Source organism: Triturus cristatus, chromosome 3_1, assembly GCF_964204655.1.
Source record: "Triturus cristatus chromosome 3_1, aTriCri1.1, whole genome shotgun sequence".
Lineage (NCBI taxonomy): Eukaryota > Metazoa > Chordata > Amphibia > Caudata > Salamandridae > Triturus > Triturus cristatus.
Window position 1 is genome coordinate 425996203 of NC_140583.1, and position 17079 is coordinate 426013281.

The 17079-nt window shown below is 47.6% G+C and overlaps 1 protein-coding gene across 4 annotated transcripts in view; it reads left to right on the top strand.

The window, feature by feature from the left end:
* Positions 1-17079, top strand: part of SLC12A1 (solute carrier family 12 member 1) — a 381560-nt gene that overhangs the window by 272070 nt on the left and 92411 nt on the right. For all 4 annotated transcript variants that reach the window (XM_085644206.1, XM_085644209.1, XM_085644207.1 and 1 more), the window contains one exon: positions 11678-11784. In XM_085644206.1, the coding sequence (XP_085500332.1) occupies positions 11678-11784 (107 nt within the window). The remainder of the gene's footprint in view (positions 1-11677; positions 11785-17079) is intronic.

Sequence of the window (17079 nt, forward strand, 5' to 3'; positions counted from 1 at the left end):
ATATTCTGTAGATAGATGGGACCCAGCCCATAAAGGGCTTTGTGAGCGAAGGATAACATTTTGAATTTTATCCGAGCCTTCGCCGGGAGCCCATGCAGAGATCGCAGATGAGAACGCACATTGCACCTGCTGGAAAGGCCTAGCAGGAGTCGGGCGGCTGAATTTTGAATCACCTGCAATTTACCTGGAATGCCAGCATACTATGCATTAGCATAGTCAACCTGCGAGAGAATTAAAGCAGGAACCACAGTCTCCTTCGCAGCCTTAGGCAGAAGAGGAAGATACTTCCTCAAAGACTTGAAAATGCTAAAGCAAGAGCCCGCCAGCTTCTTGACCTGCAAGGAGAAGATCAGGTTCTCACTGAACCAGACCCCGAGATTCATAACAGAATCACCCTTAAAGTTGGGAAGGGGAGAACCAGCGGGCCATAACTTCTCTCTCAAGTCGTCAGGGAATGCGCCATACAAGAGGATCTCCGATTTCTCCTCATTGCATTTGAGCTGTGCCTGAGCGAGCCACTGAAAAACCGAGGATACCTTTTATGAAAATATATGACAGCCATGTATGAAATTTAACTTCTATGTATTTACCAGTATGAAGAATAATTTCACAGGTTTTACAGATGGCATGGTGGGTATATTTATAGTTTAATTCTTGTATGAGGCCAAGGGATCATGAAATAGGGCTTATTGAAGGGAATGCTTAGTAGCATAAAAAATTACTTTCAAAAAGGATGATGATTCAAATATCTTCTAACATGAGCAATGTGGCTAAATCAGAAATATTGAAAAAAGGATATGGATAAATGGCAGTAACCACAGCGTGAGAAAATTAATACGCTGCAGACATGCTTGCAGCAAATTGAGTTTGATAGATAGGATTTACAATCCTAACCCCAACCTCATTTGATTCTGAAAAGAGAATACTGTCTCCTCTGAACACGAAGCACTTAATGTATGACAGTAAATACCAACCCCATTAAAATCTCTATCCCTGATGGTCCTGGTTCTCCCAGAAACCCTGGTCTTTTTTGCATCCTACACTTTAAGCAGTGGAAATTCAGCTAACTTAACTTTTAGGGAGAGGATTATGCGAAGTCTGAGTACAGGACCCTCTGCAGTCTTCTGCTTCCATGGGGCTCTCTGTGACTTGCCTTTAAAACTCTTAAACAGTGTACCAATTATTTCTACTCACTGTCACCTTAAAGCCTACTAAAAGCCTAATTTGCTCTCTTGATTCCCCCCTGACGTTCATAATACATTCTTTTCCTCGCCTTCCTATAGGTTGCTTAAATGCCTATCGTCAGCTGCCCATAAAATTCTGTTCTCTGTTCATTCATGCCTTAGGCAATTCCCTCTCTATCCACAAGGCTCTTTCTTTATTCGCTCTGCTTTTTACAGTTTCTTCTACTCTCCTTGTCTTTCTTTTCTATCTCTCATTTCCTCACCACTTTTTTATATAGCACCAACTCAACCCAAAGGTATCAGAGCGCTTTACATGAGCACCAGTTGCGTTACAGATGAACACATTCATTTTTTTGTTTTAGGCGAGGGGAAAGTTATGTGATTTGCTCAGAATCACATGATGTTAAGCATCCCTGTCAGGCCTCGAACCCGGTTACCCAACTTCGAGGTCGACTGCTCTAGCTGTTAGACCACATCCTCTCCCTACTTTGAAGTATCCACACCCTTACATAACTTAAACTCTGCCTGTCCAAAAATGTCCTTAACTAAACCCTTAAAAAATGAATTCATCGTTTTCTTAGAAGAAACACACTTAACTTAAAACTTTTCGAACAAACTCAATTAAGACTGCTTTGGCCATGTCCAATGCTTCTTCAGTGAAATCAATGGCATTGACAGAAAAGCCAAGTGATCTAGGTTCCATCTACATCACCTGTCGAAACCCAGAAATATCCTTCTTCCATCCCTGCTCAAAACTGCTTCACATACCCTGGCTTTCTTTCGCTTTGATTCAGGAATTGCTGTTTAGAAAAGCATCACACAATCCCAACTGGCTATCAATAGAGCAATACCACAGTCAAGCCCCACCTCCTGTCTTGTCTTCGACCTGTAAAATAGACCATACCACTTCCACCTTTGACCAATTCCACTGTCTTCCCATTGCTGTGAGTATAAAATTAAAAATCGGATACTTTGCTTAATCATCACCCCCATATCTCTGAATGTCAAAGAGATCTGCTCAAAATGCTTACATTTAAAATATATTTGGCACTTATTCAAACCTTTTCAGTTGCTGTAGCATCTTTCTCTCCGGAGCTAAGAGCTTCACTGACCCTTCTGAGTTTTTAAAAATAGCTAAAATATACATCTTTTCTGCCTGTATCTGAATGATCCAGACCCAAACCAATCACAATTAGGGGTGAGCGGAATTTGCGAAATCCACTTTCGCAAATTATCGCGAAAATGTTAAAACTTATCGCAAACACGCGGAAATATCGCGAAGATGCGGAAGTTTTTTTCCCGCATGTTCGCGAGATTTTCTGCATGGTTGCGGCTCGCCAACTTACCCATGTGGTTGCTCGCGGGCACGGCCATCTTGTTTTCAGTTGTCTCGCGGTGCATGATCGCGAGAATAAAGACGTGATTGCGCGACGCATGACGTCATTGCGGGCGTAAACTGTCGCAAGACAGCGCAAATGGCTAAAAACAATACAACATCTCATGGAGAACGCGACCGGATCAAGAAAACTTGTCGGCGAACGCAGGGATTCAGGTAAGGCGATCGCGCGCGCGCGAGAATGTATTATTTTACAGCGCGAGCAAGAAACAAATTATCGCCAAGCTGCGGAAAACGGACATTTTGACATTTTCGCGCTTTCCACGGAACGCGAAAATGTCAAATTATCGCAATTTCCGCAAACGGAACGAAATTTTAGCCCAGGCCTAATCACAATGTTAGTCATTCAGGGGCGAACTGTCTAACGTCACTTAAGTGTGGGCGACATGATGTTCACTTCTTCCACTCTATCTCTGTAGTGTAAAAAATTTGAACATCACATGCCCACACCATGGGCAGGAATCCCCATTTGTAGCCCCACCTCAGGCTTCAAGGGAAGAGTTATCCAAGCACTGAAATCATCACATTAGAACTCAAAATAAAGGTAACACTGGCTAGTAATCGGCAACTGATTTTTGACTGGGCTTCACCCAGACTTCGAGGGACATCAATCCCTGAGGTTAAAGTCACCCCACAGTGTTCATGGACTGAGTGGTGACCACAAGAAGGCCCCTGACACTAGCATAGCATCCTGAATATCCTTGAGCATCTTCAGCTTCCTGCATCCCTTGCAACAGGACCACTCCCTTGACTGCAATGGCGGTTCACCTATAGACCCTAAAACTGGACTGGAGACTGCTTTGACTACGAGGTAACTGTTGAAATTGAACTAATTGTCCCTGTGACTGGCTTCTGGCTGGAATTGGTTCTGCCAAGGATGCCTTTACAGCCATTTTCAAGTTACTTTGTCGTGGCTAACCCTTGACCAAGAGTTGAAGTAGATTACAATTATTTATTACACTGAATGAAAATCTGTGATATATTGTTTCTTTAAAAATGTATATCTCTGGAAACCTTATCCAGGTTTAAGTCTTTGAGGTGTCTATTTAAAGATAAAAATACAACCTATTTTCATAAATTGTTGTCAGATTTCTATTGTGTCGCATTGTCTTCCTATTCAATTGTTCTGGTACTTCTTCATGCTTGAATTTGTTATTTTCACAAAGCCTGACTGTTCTGAGCCACAGCTTCCCAGGACTGAGCTAAGGTTTTACAAACAAACATGACCTGTCCTAATAAGGAATTGTTACTTTATTACATGGGGAGGACACACAAACACACCACGTCATTAACCACTTCCCTCACAAAGACTAATTGCTGCTGTGAACAGTCCGTCCTGCAACATAACCAGCAAACTGCTCTTCTTTCTGCTCTTCTTCGCTCAGTCACTCCTCCTCCGTGCACAGGGAGTTCTTATCTACATAGGGACAATGTTTTAGTAAAAATGGTCTCAAATGTTTCGGAAAACATGTTATTTGGTACAAAGATTTTCTGTAGTGCACTGGCCCTTCCTTAAAGAGGCTCTGGTGAGGTTTGGGTTTGGCCCCAAATTTATGACCTGAAGAGACCTTGCGCTATAAAAACCTGGTCACCAGAGTCAGGGTAAATGGCAAGCTGTCCACCGAATTCCCCATCGAGAGGGGTACAAGGTAAGGGTGCCCTCTATCACCCCTCTTGTTTGCCCTCGGGCTCATCCAGATCTCTCAGGTTTTAGAGAGAGGGAGGGAGAGATAGGAAACAAACGGATATTAATATATGCCGAAGATATTCTCTTGTATGTAACTAAAGTGACTGAGACGATACTAGGAATATTTTAGATAATCCAAAGATACGGAGCCCGCTCCGGTTACTAAATTAATTGGGATAAGACAAGTCTATACCTAGCTGGAGGTCCTTTTGACAAAAAGGACTGCCCTGCCCAGGGCAGTTGTGGATCGATAGGCAATGATTCAAGTATCAAGTTGTATATGTGACCTCCAACAAAGAGGTCAGCCTATACCACAACATTCGGACTCTACTTGCAGATTTCCATGGAGATGTTGGAAGGTGGAGGAAGCTGCCTCTGACACAGCTAGGAAGGGTGTCTATGTACAAGATGGTTACACTACCAAAGCTCTTGAATATCCTTCAAAATACATACTATAAGATCCTAGACAACATTTTTGTCAAAATAGGTGGTGAAGTCCGGACATTGCTATGAAATGGGGGTCACCTTAGGGTGCCACTGGGACACTACAGAGGAATCAGTATAGTGGGGGCATCTACCACCCCAACATTCAGGCATACTACTGGGCAGCGCACTTAATAGTGGTCAATGACTGGGAGTAAATGGGGATCACCCAATGTTTGCGCTGGAGAACACCCAATTTCAAAACCTGCTCACACCTGCACTAGCTATATGGGGAGAAGTGGTCCAAGAACCTATTGACAGCGACCAAGTTAGCCGTTGACGCCTGGAAAGGGGTAGAGAGACTGGCAAAGTGGGGTATGAGGGTGACCTGAGAGATGCCCCTTTGGGTAGGATTACATTTGAAGGAATTTGGGAAACCGAAAGGTTTTGGACAGTGGGACACTATCATAATCTCTAAAATGGGTGACCTCATAGCGTAAGCAACACTGACCCCTTTTAGTTCCTAACAGTGGTAATATCACCTACATAATACCCAATATTTTAAATACCTGCAACTACAGCATGCGTGGCAGGTGGAAAAGATTGTGTAAAAGATGACCTCCCGGAATATGTGCCATTGGAAGGAAGGCTCCTACGAGGTGAGATAGCAGGTAAAGCGATCTCATGGACATATAAGATTATTTTTATTAACGTCCCTGACACCCGTATGAAACTGAGGGCAACGTGGGAGAGAGAGGTGGGAGAACTGGGCAACATAGAGTGGGAGGCAGCCCTGATGCAGCCAAGAGAGGTTGCAATCAACTCCCACCTACGACTTATTCAGTTTAAGGTCCTCCAGAGGATATATTATGATAGGGCCAGTTTACATAGATTTGGTAGGGCAGAGGTCCCTAACTGTCTAAGATGTGGGGAAGACAATGGGACGTTCATGCACACATTGTGGTCTTACCCTTTGATATGCTCATACTGGGAATCCTTAGGGGAGGACCTTAATAAGATATTGGGCGAGTGCCTGCCGACGGACCCCAAGTTCGTCCTGTTGGGGATACCCACTGAGGTAGACGTGCCCAGTGCCAAACTCCTCTTTAGCAATATGGGTCTCATAGTGGCGAACCAAGATGTGGCTAAACACTGGGGTGCTCCTGAATTGCCCACTCACCGAGAATGGAGAACAGGGATGGGCCTCTATATGATAGTAAAAAAGTCACCTATAAGGCAGGGGATGCCTGAAAAAGTTCTATAAGATATGGGGTCCGCAGCTCAAATACTGTGCTATAGATATGGGAGAAGATAGGGATGGACCTCCCTCTGTATTATATCCTAGAAGTGTACTATTAAAAAGGGTGAAGTCTTCAACTCACTGAGATTAGAGCACGTTAGATATGCCAACACTGTACTGTATTATTTTAACTTCGTACAATTGTACGTCGAATCCCAAGTAGCACTGTTGATGGATGTGGTGTTATGCATCCTGTATTGTTACGGAGAAAACTCTAATAAAAATAGCTTAAAACACGAAGATTATCTATAGTGAACAAACGTGTGTATCCCAAAAACATAAAGCTTGCAGTACTGCAAAAAATACTGCAGAAAGACATTACTATTACAAGTTCTGTAAGTCAACATGAAAGAAGCTGATGCAAAGTCCACTTCATTAACTACCTATAACTTATGGAGCTGAGTCTAAGGAACTGTATATTTGCCTTGATAATATGACATTCTGACACACTAATGTACATTGATCCTTACCAATGTACATTTCAATCATACAATATATAATTGTACCAAAGAATGTACATTCACAGAAATAAATGGACATTAAGACAGGTCCCACAAAACATGGCAATTAAAGGAGTCTACAAATATGTTTACGTAGTGCACGGTCCATAAAAGAATGCATATTCATCCCGAAAACACAACATTGCATTCACAAGCACTTTACAGGAGAAACTTGTAAAGAATGCTTTCTCAAACTGGACAGCTCTGTAGGGTGCACTGCAGAACTCTACATACTCACTGCCAATCACATAAAGCGATATTTCCAACAGGAGTTAGGGATACAATAAATGCAGATTGCAACGTCTAAGAATATACCGGGAATGTATTGAAATACGTCAGCTAACGTGCTTTTAATAAAACACATAATGCTACTGCACAAACCATTGACTAACTCTTCCTGGCCACCAATATTTCATGACACATGGCATGATTGTGCACTATTTCAGAAGACAAGATATTTGTATAGTGCTCTGGTGTATTTTAATAAAGTACTTTAACACTTGTGTTTTAAATCGTTTGAGGCCATTTGTAGGTGTTGCAGTCTGTACTTCTTAACACCTTTAGTTTGCTAACTACGAGCCCCATTAACGAAAATAAATGTAAAAATATGGGCGAAGATGTAATCTTCCACCTGAACGTATTTGTATGTTTATTACCTATTCATAACATTCCGGGTAGTACGCCTGGAGAACTGCGCCACGTGCAGGTTTCCATGAGTATTACTGGCAGCCGCAGGCAACCTGTCTGACAGGGTCCTATTCTGGCTGTGTGAAGCTCTCCATAGAGGAGAGGCCCCCTCAGGGGGAAGGATTTTGGAGATTTCCGGATCTGTAAATGTGTTTTGTTGTGAACGCAGTGGTATCCATTTTATCAACCTAAGAAGGATAAAAGGCTGAGATGCCTCTCGGAAACTTCAAAACCCCCGTAGGTTACGCACAGAGGTCTGCACAATACTGGCCCATATTCCCACGTACATAGATTTGCATATCATGTAAATCAAAAAGAATGATTGACATATGTTTTTAACCACGTCAGATCACAATATTCTTTTATTTAGTTTATGCTTAAATAGCGCTAATAATTGTTAGCAATCTCACAGCACCAAATAATTAAAATATCCATCAAGAAGAACGCTTGATTTCTTAGAGCAAAATGTTTGTACTTTTTATATGCAAGACAAAATACTTTTCGCATAGAGCGCGTGGAGACTGACAGAGCTTGGGGCTGAATCCCTTTGATCCCATGGGCATTGCCTGGCTGGTGCCAACCAAATCATTATATTTTTAAACAATGTTGGCCTCCATCTCCCATCCCCGAGGCAGTCGTATGGGCAAAGATGCCATATAGATGACACAGAGAGTAGCACTAGGGAAAATTGTAAAAAAAAAAAGAAAGGATATGAATTTGCTGGACCCTACCCTGTTAACAGACAGAATGCTTTATGACTTTCAAAGAATACCATTGATCGATAATGGAATAGTGGGCAGGTTTTTATATCATGTTGTTTGCTCACTCACAGATATATAAAGTATATATGCAGATGTGCGGAGTGTAATATGCTATTTATTATCATTGTTGAGTTGTGTTATGTGTATTTGTAAATCTCACAACTCACCCGGAAGGGTATCCTGGCGCTGGAAGCCGGTTCTCTGTGGACCTAGCTCAGGGCGGAGAATTAGGTTAAGAGCCAAGCCTTCAGTTTTCTGCAAAATTCAACAAATAAGGAGGCAGCTGTGATGTATAGAGACAGGTTGTTCCAAGCTTTAGGAGCGAGGTAGAAGGCACGGCCACCAGGTCATGTTCTGCATGTGCAGGGAATGTCTATGAGTAGGCGTGTAACAGAGCATGGGTGTCTGTTAGATTTGTGGAAGTGTATGTGATTGCTGAGTCAGATGGGACCTATGCTGTGCAAGACTTTGTATGTATTCCTGAGTGGCTTGAAAAAAGACTATTTGGAAGTCATTGGTGGTTTTTGGATGCGGGGTGATGTGGGAGGGGGTTGGAGTCTAGGTGTGAGTCTGGCTGCTGGGTTCTGCATAGTATGAAGTTCCTGGTCAGTTGTGTGTTCATTCCTACATATAGTGCGCTCCCGTAGTCCAGCTTGCTGGTGATAACAGCCTGAGTGACGGTTCTGTGGGTGTTGAGTGGAAACCCCTTGAAGGCATTCTTGAACATTTCCAGGATGCGGAAGCAGGAGGCAAATACTGTGTTCACTTGGCTTGTCATGAAGAGCTAATTTTTAACCACTATTCCAAGGTTCTTTGCAAGAAAATACCCCCTCAGTTACCAGTTCTGTAGCAAAATATAGTCATATGTGGGGTGCAGTGAGCCCCATGGAACTTGGACACTGGTGATACTGGTCTAGGGTTGCCACCTTTCTTAGAAAAAAGCATTAGCCATTATTTAAATGTTTTTATTCTTAGGTAGCCAAGAGCTGGTAGGGGGGAAAGAATGTGTGTAGAATTGTGAAACAGCTCTAAAATACTTGATTTCACTCATGTTCCCAATATTTTCCTCAGCCTGATCTTAAAAATACAGGCCAGGTCAGTAAAATACAGACCATGTCCATAAAATACAGGCCAGGTGGCAACCCTGGTTCTGACACCTACTCCACTAATGATAGCTATGCCACTAGTTACGCTCTATGAGTTGTTCATATACCTGTCTTTCCTCCCATCTTCATCCCTCTCTCTGCTCATCTCCTTTTGCCCCTTTCAGTCTCTGTTGTCACTATCCCTTTCACTGTCTTTCTCTTCGCCCCCTCTCTCCTTCGTACTTATCTCCTTCCTCCATTTTTATTATTTCTTCTCCTATTCTTGCTCCCCTTTTCTAACTCCTTTCCTCATATCCTCTCTCCCACATCTCCCTCATCCTCTCCTCTCACTTTTAACCACACCCTGCCCATCTTTTGCCCAGTCTCCAATTCATCTCCCTGTCCTCTCTTTATCCCCTTCCTCCCTTTTACATCCACATCTTTTTCTTCCCTTCTCTCTCTTCTTCCTTGTTCTCTCTGAAACCCTTATTTTTCATTCCTAACCCCTTCTCTAATGCACTTCTTTTTAATCCCTATCCCTTTTGCTTGCTCGTATCTCCTTTCTTTCACTCGTCCTTACTTCCCTTTCCCTTCTCTCGCCTGATTCTCTCTCTGCTTCCTTTCACATTATAGTTTTTTTCTGCTATCCTCTATCCTCCATTTCTCCCTGAACCTCACCTCCTTCATAGCTCGTCTTTTCTCCTTCTCTTTTTCTCTCTGGTCTCTTTATTTCTACCTTCCCCATCCCTCTCTCTGGGCTCGATTCACAGAACTAACTTAAGACAAAATCCTAAACTTACTACCATTTTGGTATTCACAGAAGGCACTTACTCAGTTTGGTAATCACAGAAGGCACTTACTCATTTCGGTTTTCACAGAAGTTAGAAGTCCTAACTTTAGGACTCTTAAATGCCTTCTGTGAATACCAAAAGTCTTAAAGTTAGGATTTTTCTCAGTTTAGGAGTAGTAAAGTTAGGACTCCTAACTTTAGGACTCCTAAATGCCTTCTGTGAATACCGAAAGTCTTAAAATTAGGATTTTTCCCAGTTTAGTAGTAGTAATGTTAGGACTACTAACTTTAGGACTCCTAAATGCCTTCTGTGAATACCGAAAGTCTTAAAGTTAGGATTTTTCCCAGTTTAGTAGTAGTAAAGTTAGGACTACTAACTTTAGGACTCCTAAATGCCTTCTGTGAATATCCAAAGTCTTAAAGTTAGGATTTTTCTCAGTTTAGGAGTAGTAAAGTTAGGACTCCTAACTTTAGGACTCCTAAACTGAGAAAAATCCTAACTTTAAGACTTTCGGTATTCACAGAAGGCATTTAGGAGTCCTAAAGATAGGACTCCTAACTTCTGTGAATACCGAAATGAGTAAGTGCCTTCGGTGAATACCAAAATGAGTAAGTGCCTTCTGTGAATACCAAAATGGTAGTACTTTTAGGATTTCGTTTTAGGTTAGTTCTGTGAATCGGGCCCTCTCTATATCTATATATATATCCTCATTCGTGCCTTTCCTTTCTCCTCTATATCTTCTTCCTCCTCTCCCTTTCTATTTGATCACATTAGTTTTGTTGCTTCCGTCTTTCCTCATTTCCTTTCCTATCTCTTCTCTTTTCACATTTTATTCTTTCTACCTTATTTCTCATTTTCTTTCTTCCTGACTTACCCTTTAGTTTGCTAAACTGAACACCTCACAAACCATGCACCTTCCTCTCCCTCCTGCATTTGTCATGGGCCCTAGTGCAAGTAATGAAATGCCCCCTCACCCCACCCCCTGCTACTGTTTTAATGGTAAAATATAGTAATAATGAGCGTTCAGTGAGACCCTCGTGCCTCAGGGCCCCGGTGCCACTGCACCTGCTGCACTCATAGAAGCTAAGACCATGGGAGAGAACTTTAGCTCGCAGAACACATATAAAGTAGTGATATAACATTATGTATCAGTGGCGTATCGACAAATGTGGAAGAGCGGTGGTTCGCGGAATACTTTTTGACAGTTCGGGATTTGGGGGAACTCACGTGTGTTAGAAAACACCACTCGAACTGAGCAGAAATCAAAATTATTAGTCATTTGAATGTATTGGTTTTATTGTTATCCACATATTTTTCTAAACAGCACCCCAAGGTATGATCACATGGTTGTCTTTTAAATATCCTGACCCCCGAGATACATCAAGGCATCGTCTGCACAGAGCATTTTGAAAGCCGAACACCTTCAAGGGGGTGTCTTCTAATTAACGGGCACCGACCCGCCGATAAATACATGCATTTAAATGTAGGGCTTACACTGTTCCCGATGAGCCATTCCATCACCCGTCGGTTGTCTGCTCTTCGGCCGTGTTAAAAAGGAAGCCACAGAAAACTGCGAGCTCAGTGGACGGCATACGAATGAGAAATGCAAATCTGAACTAATCAAGGAAAGCGCTCACGTCACCTGAAGCCGTTTAGGGCCGAGGTGATTTCGAGCTAATCTCTTTGTCTGCGCGTGGGTGCTGCCGGCATGAAGGGCGCCCGGTGATTGGCGCCCAATCTGAGCAGCCATCAGAAGGTGGCGGCGGTGATCTGCGGCCATTAACCCCGTCACAGGCGGGGTGGCTGCGTGTCCAGGAAGGCCCGGAGAGATTTTCATGCAATGTCTTTTGCTCATGTTTGCAGGCCACGGGTTTGGGCAGACTGAAGCCGAACACTCTGGTCCTTGGATTCAAGAAAGACTGGCGGAACGCAACCCCCGTGGAGCTTGAGAACTATATAGGAGTCATACAGTAAGTGCTAACTGTAACGTATCATATACACATATAGCTAAAAAAAATCTAATTTCTAGTGCTTTTTCAGAAGTAAGGATTATGTGCGCCTCTGCAAACAACTGGTAACACTGGCCTGAGCGAGATATGTCTTCGACTGTTATAGAGTGCTAGAAGTGATCTCGTATACTTCGTAGCGCTATGAAAGAAAGTGCTTAGACTCGTGAAGACATTTCTGCTCAAGAAAGTGATGTAACAGCGTGGCTGATCTGTGGCGTAGATGGAGCCCTAATTTAAGCAATGCAGGGCTGGGAGTAGTAAAAGACACTGCAGTTGGGTTGCAGAAGGTTTCCTCCCACTGCTTCTTGGCCTTGGTGCCACTGCACTAGCTGCACCCACTAGCTAGTGCTGCCCGGCTCCTGGAATGCACGTTCCTGTAGAAAGTCTCTCAAAAGTAGAGGCCTAGTTCTAAACTAGGAAGAAACTGAGGAGACTCTGCCTAACGTATAACAGCCTCAGTCACATCCCTAACAGCTTCTCAAACAAAAGCCTGTTGTCAATCTTTTTTTTTCGCTTGTCGGGCTCTGATTACAAGTTTAGGCCTACATTCTGATTCCTATGCAAATAGCAATTTGCACAGAGATCGGAATTACGAGCTGTGTGAATAATTATCACAAACTAAGAGAGATTGAAGCAGGCCCCCACCTGTAGAAATGTATCAGGGAACAAAACTGGAAAAAGGCAATGCATTCAGAAGTTGGTGTGTTAAATCTGCACCCTGCATGTTATGCCTCATTTTCTGGTTGAAAAGTCAAAATAGCAGGTATTTCCTACATCCTTGAAATACCTCATGACAGGATAATAGGAGACACAACATGCAAATTTTGGTACTTGGTGCACCAAAATGTCCCTTCCTTTATAGGGTCTTTTTCTCCCAATAAATGTTTGCAGATTTGACTTACAGAAGTTTAAATGGAAAAAAATCCAGATAGTTTGAAGTTCATTGTACCACTTTTAACTGTGACCCCTGTGCAATGAGGTTCTTGCGCTACTCCCGCAATTTAACAAGGGAGTAGTGATCAAAATCTGAGACTTTATTTTATGTATTGCTAATTAGGTCGGTAAATAAAATTGCATATTGCTGTTCTTAGCACACGGTTGAATGAACTGTTATACAGAGGGCCACTGGAATTATGCGGCAGGTGAGAGCCAAATTAGGCAGGATCATTGAGTAAATTATGCAGCAAGAAAAGGGAAGTTATGAGGCATCATGTGGCACATTTTGTAGGGCGTGGCTTGGCTTCCGACGGGCATGGACGTGTGAGCAGAGAGCTCCGCATCCAGCCCAGCCAAAAATCCTGTTTAACCTGCAGCCCCGGTGTTCCGGACGCCTGGAGGGCAGCCTCGAGTGCTTCGGTCCCTGACCACGGCGCGGCGAAGCGGAGTGCGGCGCGGAGGACTGGCGCCGCGCTGAGAGAAGCGGCGGCCGCGAGCCACTGCCGGCCATCTTGGGCGGCCTGAGAGCAGCGGAGCGGCCGGGGCCCACAGTTTCGTGGAAGCCGCCCGGAAGTGCAGCGCGACCGGCCGAGGACGCCGGAAGAGGCGGCTCCAGCGACGCAGCGGCCGGACCGTGTCGGAGCCCAACCGCGAGGAGAGCCCTGCTGCTGCTAGCCCTTGCACATCCGGACTTGGGCGCGACGGCTGCCTGGAGGAGGAGGGGTGCTCTGAGGAGCTGAGTGCGGCCTGAAGGAGGTGGTGTGCTCCGAGGAGCTAAGTGCGGCCGGCGGTGGGGCGGCGACCCTGGTGACGGCGTGGCAGCGGCACCCCCGGAGGAGCTGATAGTGGGCCAGGAGTGGGACGGCTGGCGTCACGCGGGCCATTGCGGAGGTGGTCTGCCGGGTCTTGGACTGCGGACCGGGCCGAACGGATGGACGGACTTTGCCTCCGGGGTGCAGCGAGGAGGTAGGACGGCGAACAACGGGGGTGCCTGCGGCTGTTACACCGCGCTGCGGGGACGACAGGCTTCGAGGAGTGGAGCGGGTCCTCCTCGCTGGGGCCCCTCAGGGAGCACGTCATTGGCGGTTAGAGGCAGGAGTGTGTAGTGCCTCGTAGCCGGAGAAGAGACCTACCGTGACCACTGTGCTGAGGCCTTGCTCCAGTTGGTGATAGCCTTGCGGCCCCCTGGTGGGCTCCCTGACCTGGGAGCATGGGCAAACCAAGGTCCAAGCCGGGAGCGAATCCAGCGGACTCCGTGGGCGACTCGGCTGGTGGCCGAGATGGCGGGACTCACGTGGATTCTGCGGTGGGGCTCCAGCAGCGTCAGATGGAACAAATCCTGCAGGCCATTGCGGATACCCGGACGGCGCTGCAGACAGACATTGCGCAGGTGTCCTCCGATCTGGGATTGCTACGCACGGACCACAGGAAGCTGGTGGATAGGGTCAAGCAAACGGAGGACGCGTTGGACTTGGCAGCTCCGGCGCAGAAGGCATTGGAGGCCCAGTCGGCGGACCTTCTCAGGAGGGTGGCGGTCCTCGAGAAGAGGGCAGAGGATGCGGAGGGACGTAATCGCCGCAACAACATCCGTGTGGTGGGCCTGCCCGAAAAGATTGAAGGAGGAGACATGCTGGCCTACCTGGAGACCTGGCTGAAGGAGGTGGTGGCGCCGGGAGGACTGACGCAGTTTTACACCCTGGAGAGGGCGCACAGGGTCCCGGCCCGGCCTCCGGATCCGGGCCGACCTCCCAGGCCGGTGGTGGCTCGGCTGCTGCACTACAGGGACCGCGATATCATTCTCCAGAAGGCAAGATCCATGGGCCCCTATCAAGTGGAGAATGTCCGGCTATCAATTTATCCGGATTGTCCCATGGAGGTCCAGCGCAGGCGCTCCTCCTTCCAGGCGGTGAAAAAGGCGCTACGGGACGAGGGCCTGCAGTACTCCTTACTGTTCCCGGCTCGCCTCAGAGTGGTACTGGACGGAAAGACATCCTTCTTTACGGATCCCGCGGCGGCCTGGAGCTGGTTCGAATCGGCCCGAACGGGAGCAGCGGCGCATGTGGACGAGGAGGGGCCGTCGGGGACCCGAGCGAGGGCCCGCCGCAGTAGGCGCAACAGGACACGGACAACAGGGGTCCGATCACCAGGAGCATCCCAGACGGTGCTGGAGCGGCGGGCTGCGTTGCGGGCAGTCTCTGTGATATCGGGGGCCGCGGCCTCCCAGCCCAGTGAAGACTCGGGCTCCAAGAAGGGCTCGGAGGCCTCCCTGTCGGATGGCCCCGGAGAGGATGCGGAGCTGCTACTGGACGTGACCCCAGGGACGGCGGCTGAACTGCTGGACGCATGAAGGAACTGGGACTCCCCAGGGTGCAGTAAGAGGCGCAATGCGGGAGTTATATGTAGGTGGGGAGGAGGGTCCAGACCTGGCTTTGCGGGGTTGGGAGTGTGATCGGTAACTGATGACGCCTTGCGGACCGGGGATTGTTGCTGGGGGGCCCTGGAGTGGGGAGCCGGAGAGCGGGAGATTTGAAGGGGTGAGGAACACCGGGGGGGGATTTGCAGAGACTGGGCGCGGATGCACAGCAGGGGACAGTCGACCGGCCCGTCTGGTGCAGAGCCACCACCTCACCCTCACGGACATTGTGAGACGCTGGTGGCTACCAGAGTGTTAGATATTGTTTGGGGTGGTATTTGGATGGGTAACTGCAGTTTAGCACCTGTTCTGGGGAGGGGAGGGCATGTGGGGAGTTGGGGAATTGTGGGGTTTCAGGGGAATGTCAGTGTGCCTCGGAGGGCTGGGAAAGAGTGGTTGGTACGGCGATGGGATGGGGACCCCACCTGAGCTGCGAGTCCTGACCTGGAATGTGAGGGGGCTCACCTCTATGGGGAAGAGATATAAAGTGCATGCCTACCCGGTGCGGAGAGGGATCCAGGTAGCCTTCCTCCAAGAAACCCACTTAGATCGTGAGGAAGGGAAGGCGTTGCAGCGGCGCTGGCGAGGTCAATTATTCTATACTACCTTCTCGAAGTTTGCCCGAGGGGCCCTGATATGGGTTAGGGCGGGAGTTCCTTTCCAGCCGCTGGCGACACTGGTGGACCCGGAGGGCAGGTTTGTAGCAGTGCAGGGGCGACTAGATGGGAGGGACGTGGCCTTCTGTAGCGTGTATGCCCCTAATGTAGACCAGGCCGCCTTCTTCTCCAGACTGTCGGGGCAGCTTGCGGCCTATTTGACGGGGACGGTGGTGTTGGGAGGGGATTTTAATTCAGTGGCTGATGTTGAGCTGGATAGGTCCCACCCGCCCCTTGCACAATCGGTGGTCCGTAGGGTGGCCAATAGTAGGCGCGCTTGGCAGGACACCTGGGGGTTGGTAGACACGTGGCGGACACTTCACCCGATGGACAGGGATTACTCCTTCTACTCTGTCCCCCACGAGTTGTATGTCCGTTTGGACAGTATATTGTGTTCCCCAGATGCCCAGACTCTGATGCGACATAGTGAGTATTTGGCTAAAACCATCTCGGACCATAACCCTTGCATGGGGGTGCTGCAGTGGGCTAGACAGCGGCAGGCGATACCCACATGGTGCTTAAACCCCTTGTTGCTGGAGGACCCGGTTTTCCGGGCTGAGGTTAGCGGCTGCATAGAGCAGTACTTTAGGACTAACTTGGATACGGCGTCGACCCGGGCGACGGAATGGGACGCGTTCAAGGCAGTGGTTCGGGGAGTTTGTATATCGTCCACCGCTGGCGTGCGGAAGACCTTGCTGCAGGAGGTGGCGGGGGCGGAGGCCCAACTGCGGACGGCTGAGCGTGCGCATCAGGCAGGGGAGGGCGAGCTGCCTGCGGTCGTGGAGGCGTGTGAGGGAGTGGCGGTGTGTGTAGAGAAGCTTCGCTGCTTTGACCATAAGGATTACCTCACCCGGGCGCATGCGGAACGGGATAAGGTGGGGTCTCTTCTGGCATGGTTGGCGTCCCCGACGGCCCGCGGTACCCCTATACTATCTCTGGTCGAGACAGGGGGGGTCCCGGCCTATTCTCAGACGGGGATCAATAAGCAGTTTGCCAGCTATTATGCAGGGCTGTATGACGGCAACATGCAGGGGGAACCTGAAGGCTTGGCCGAGTTTCTGGTGGCGGCTCGCCTACCCCGGCTGGACCCGGAGAGCGCGAAGGACCTCGGGGGTGCTATATCCCTGGGCGAGATTCGTGCAGCGATTAAGCATATGGCCAGGCGAAAGACCCCGGGAGTAGACGGATTGCCCATTGAGTTCTATGCGGCTTACCCGGATCTGCTAGCGCCACAGCTGCAAAACCTTTATG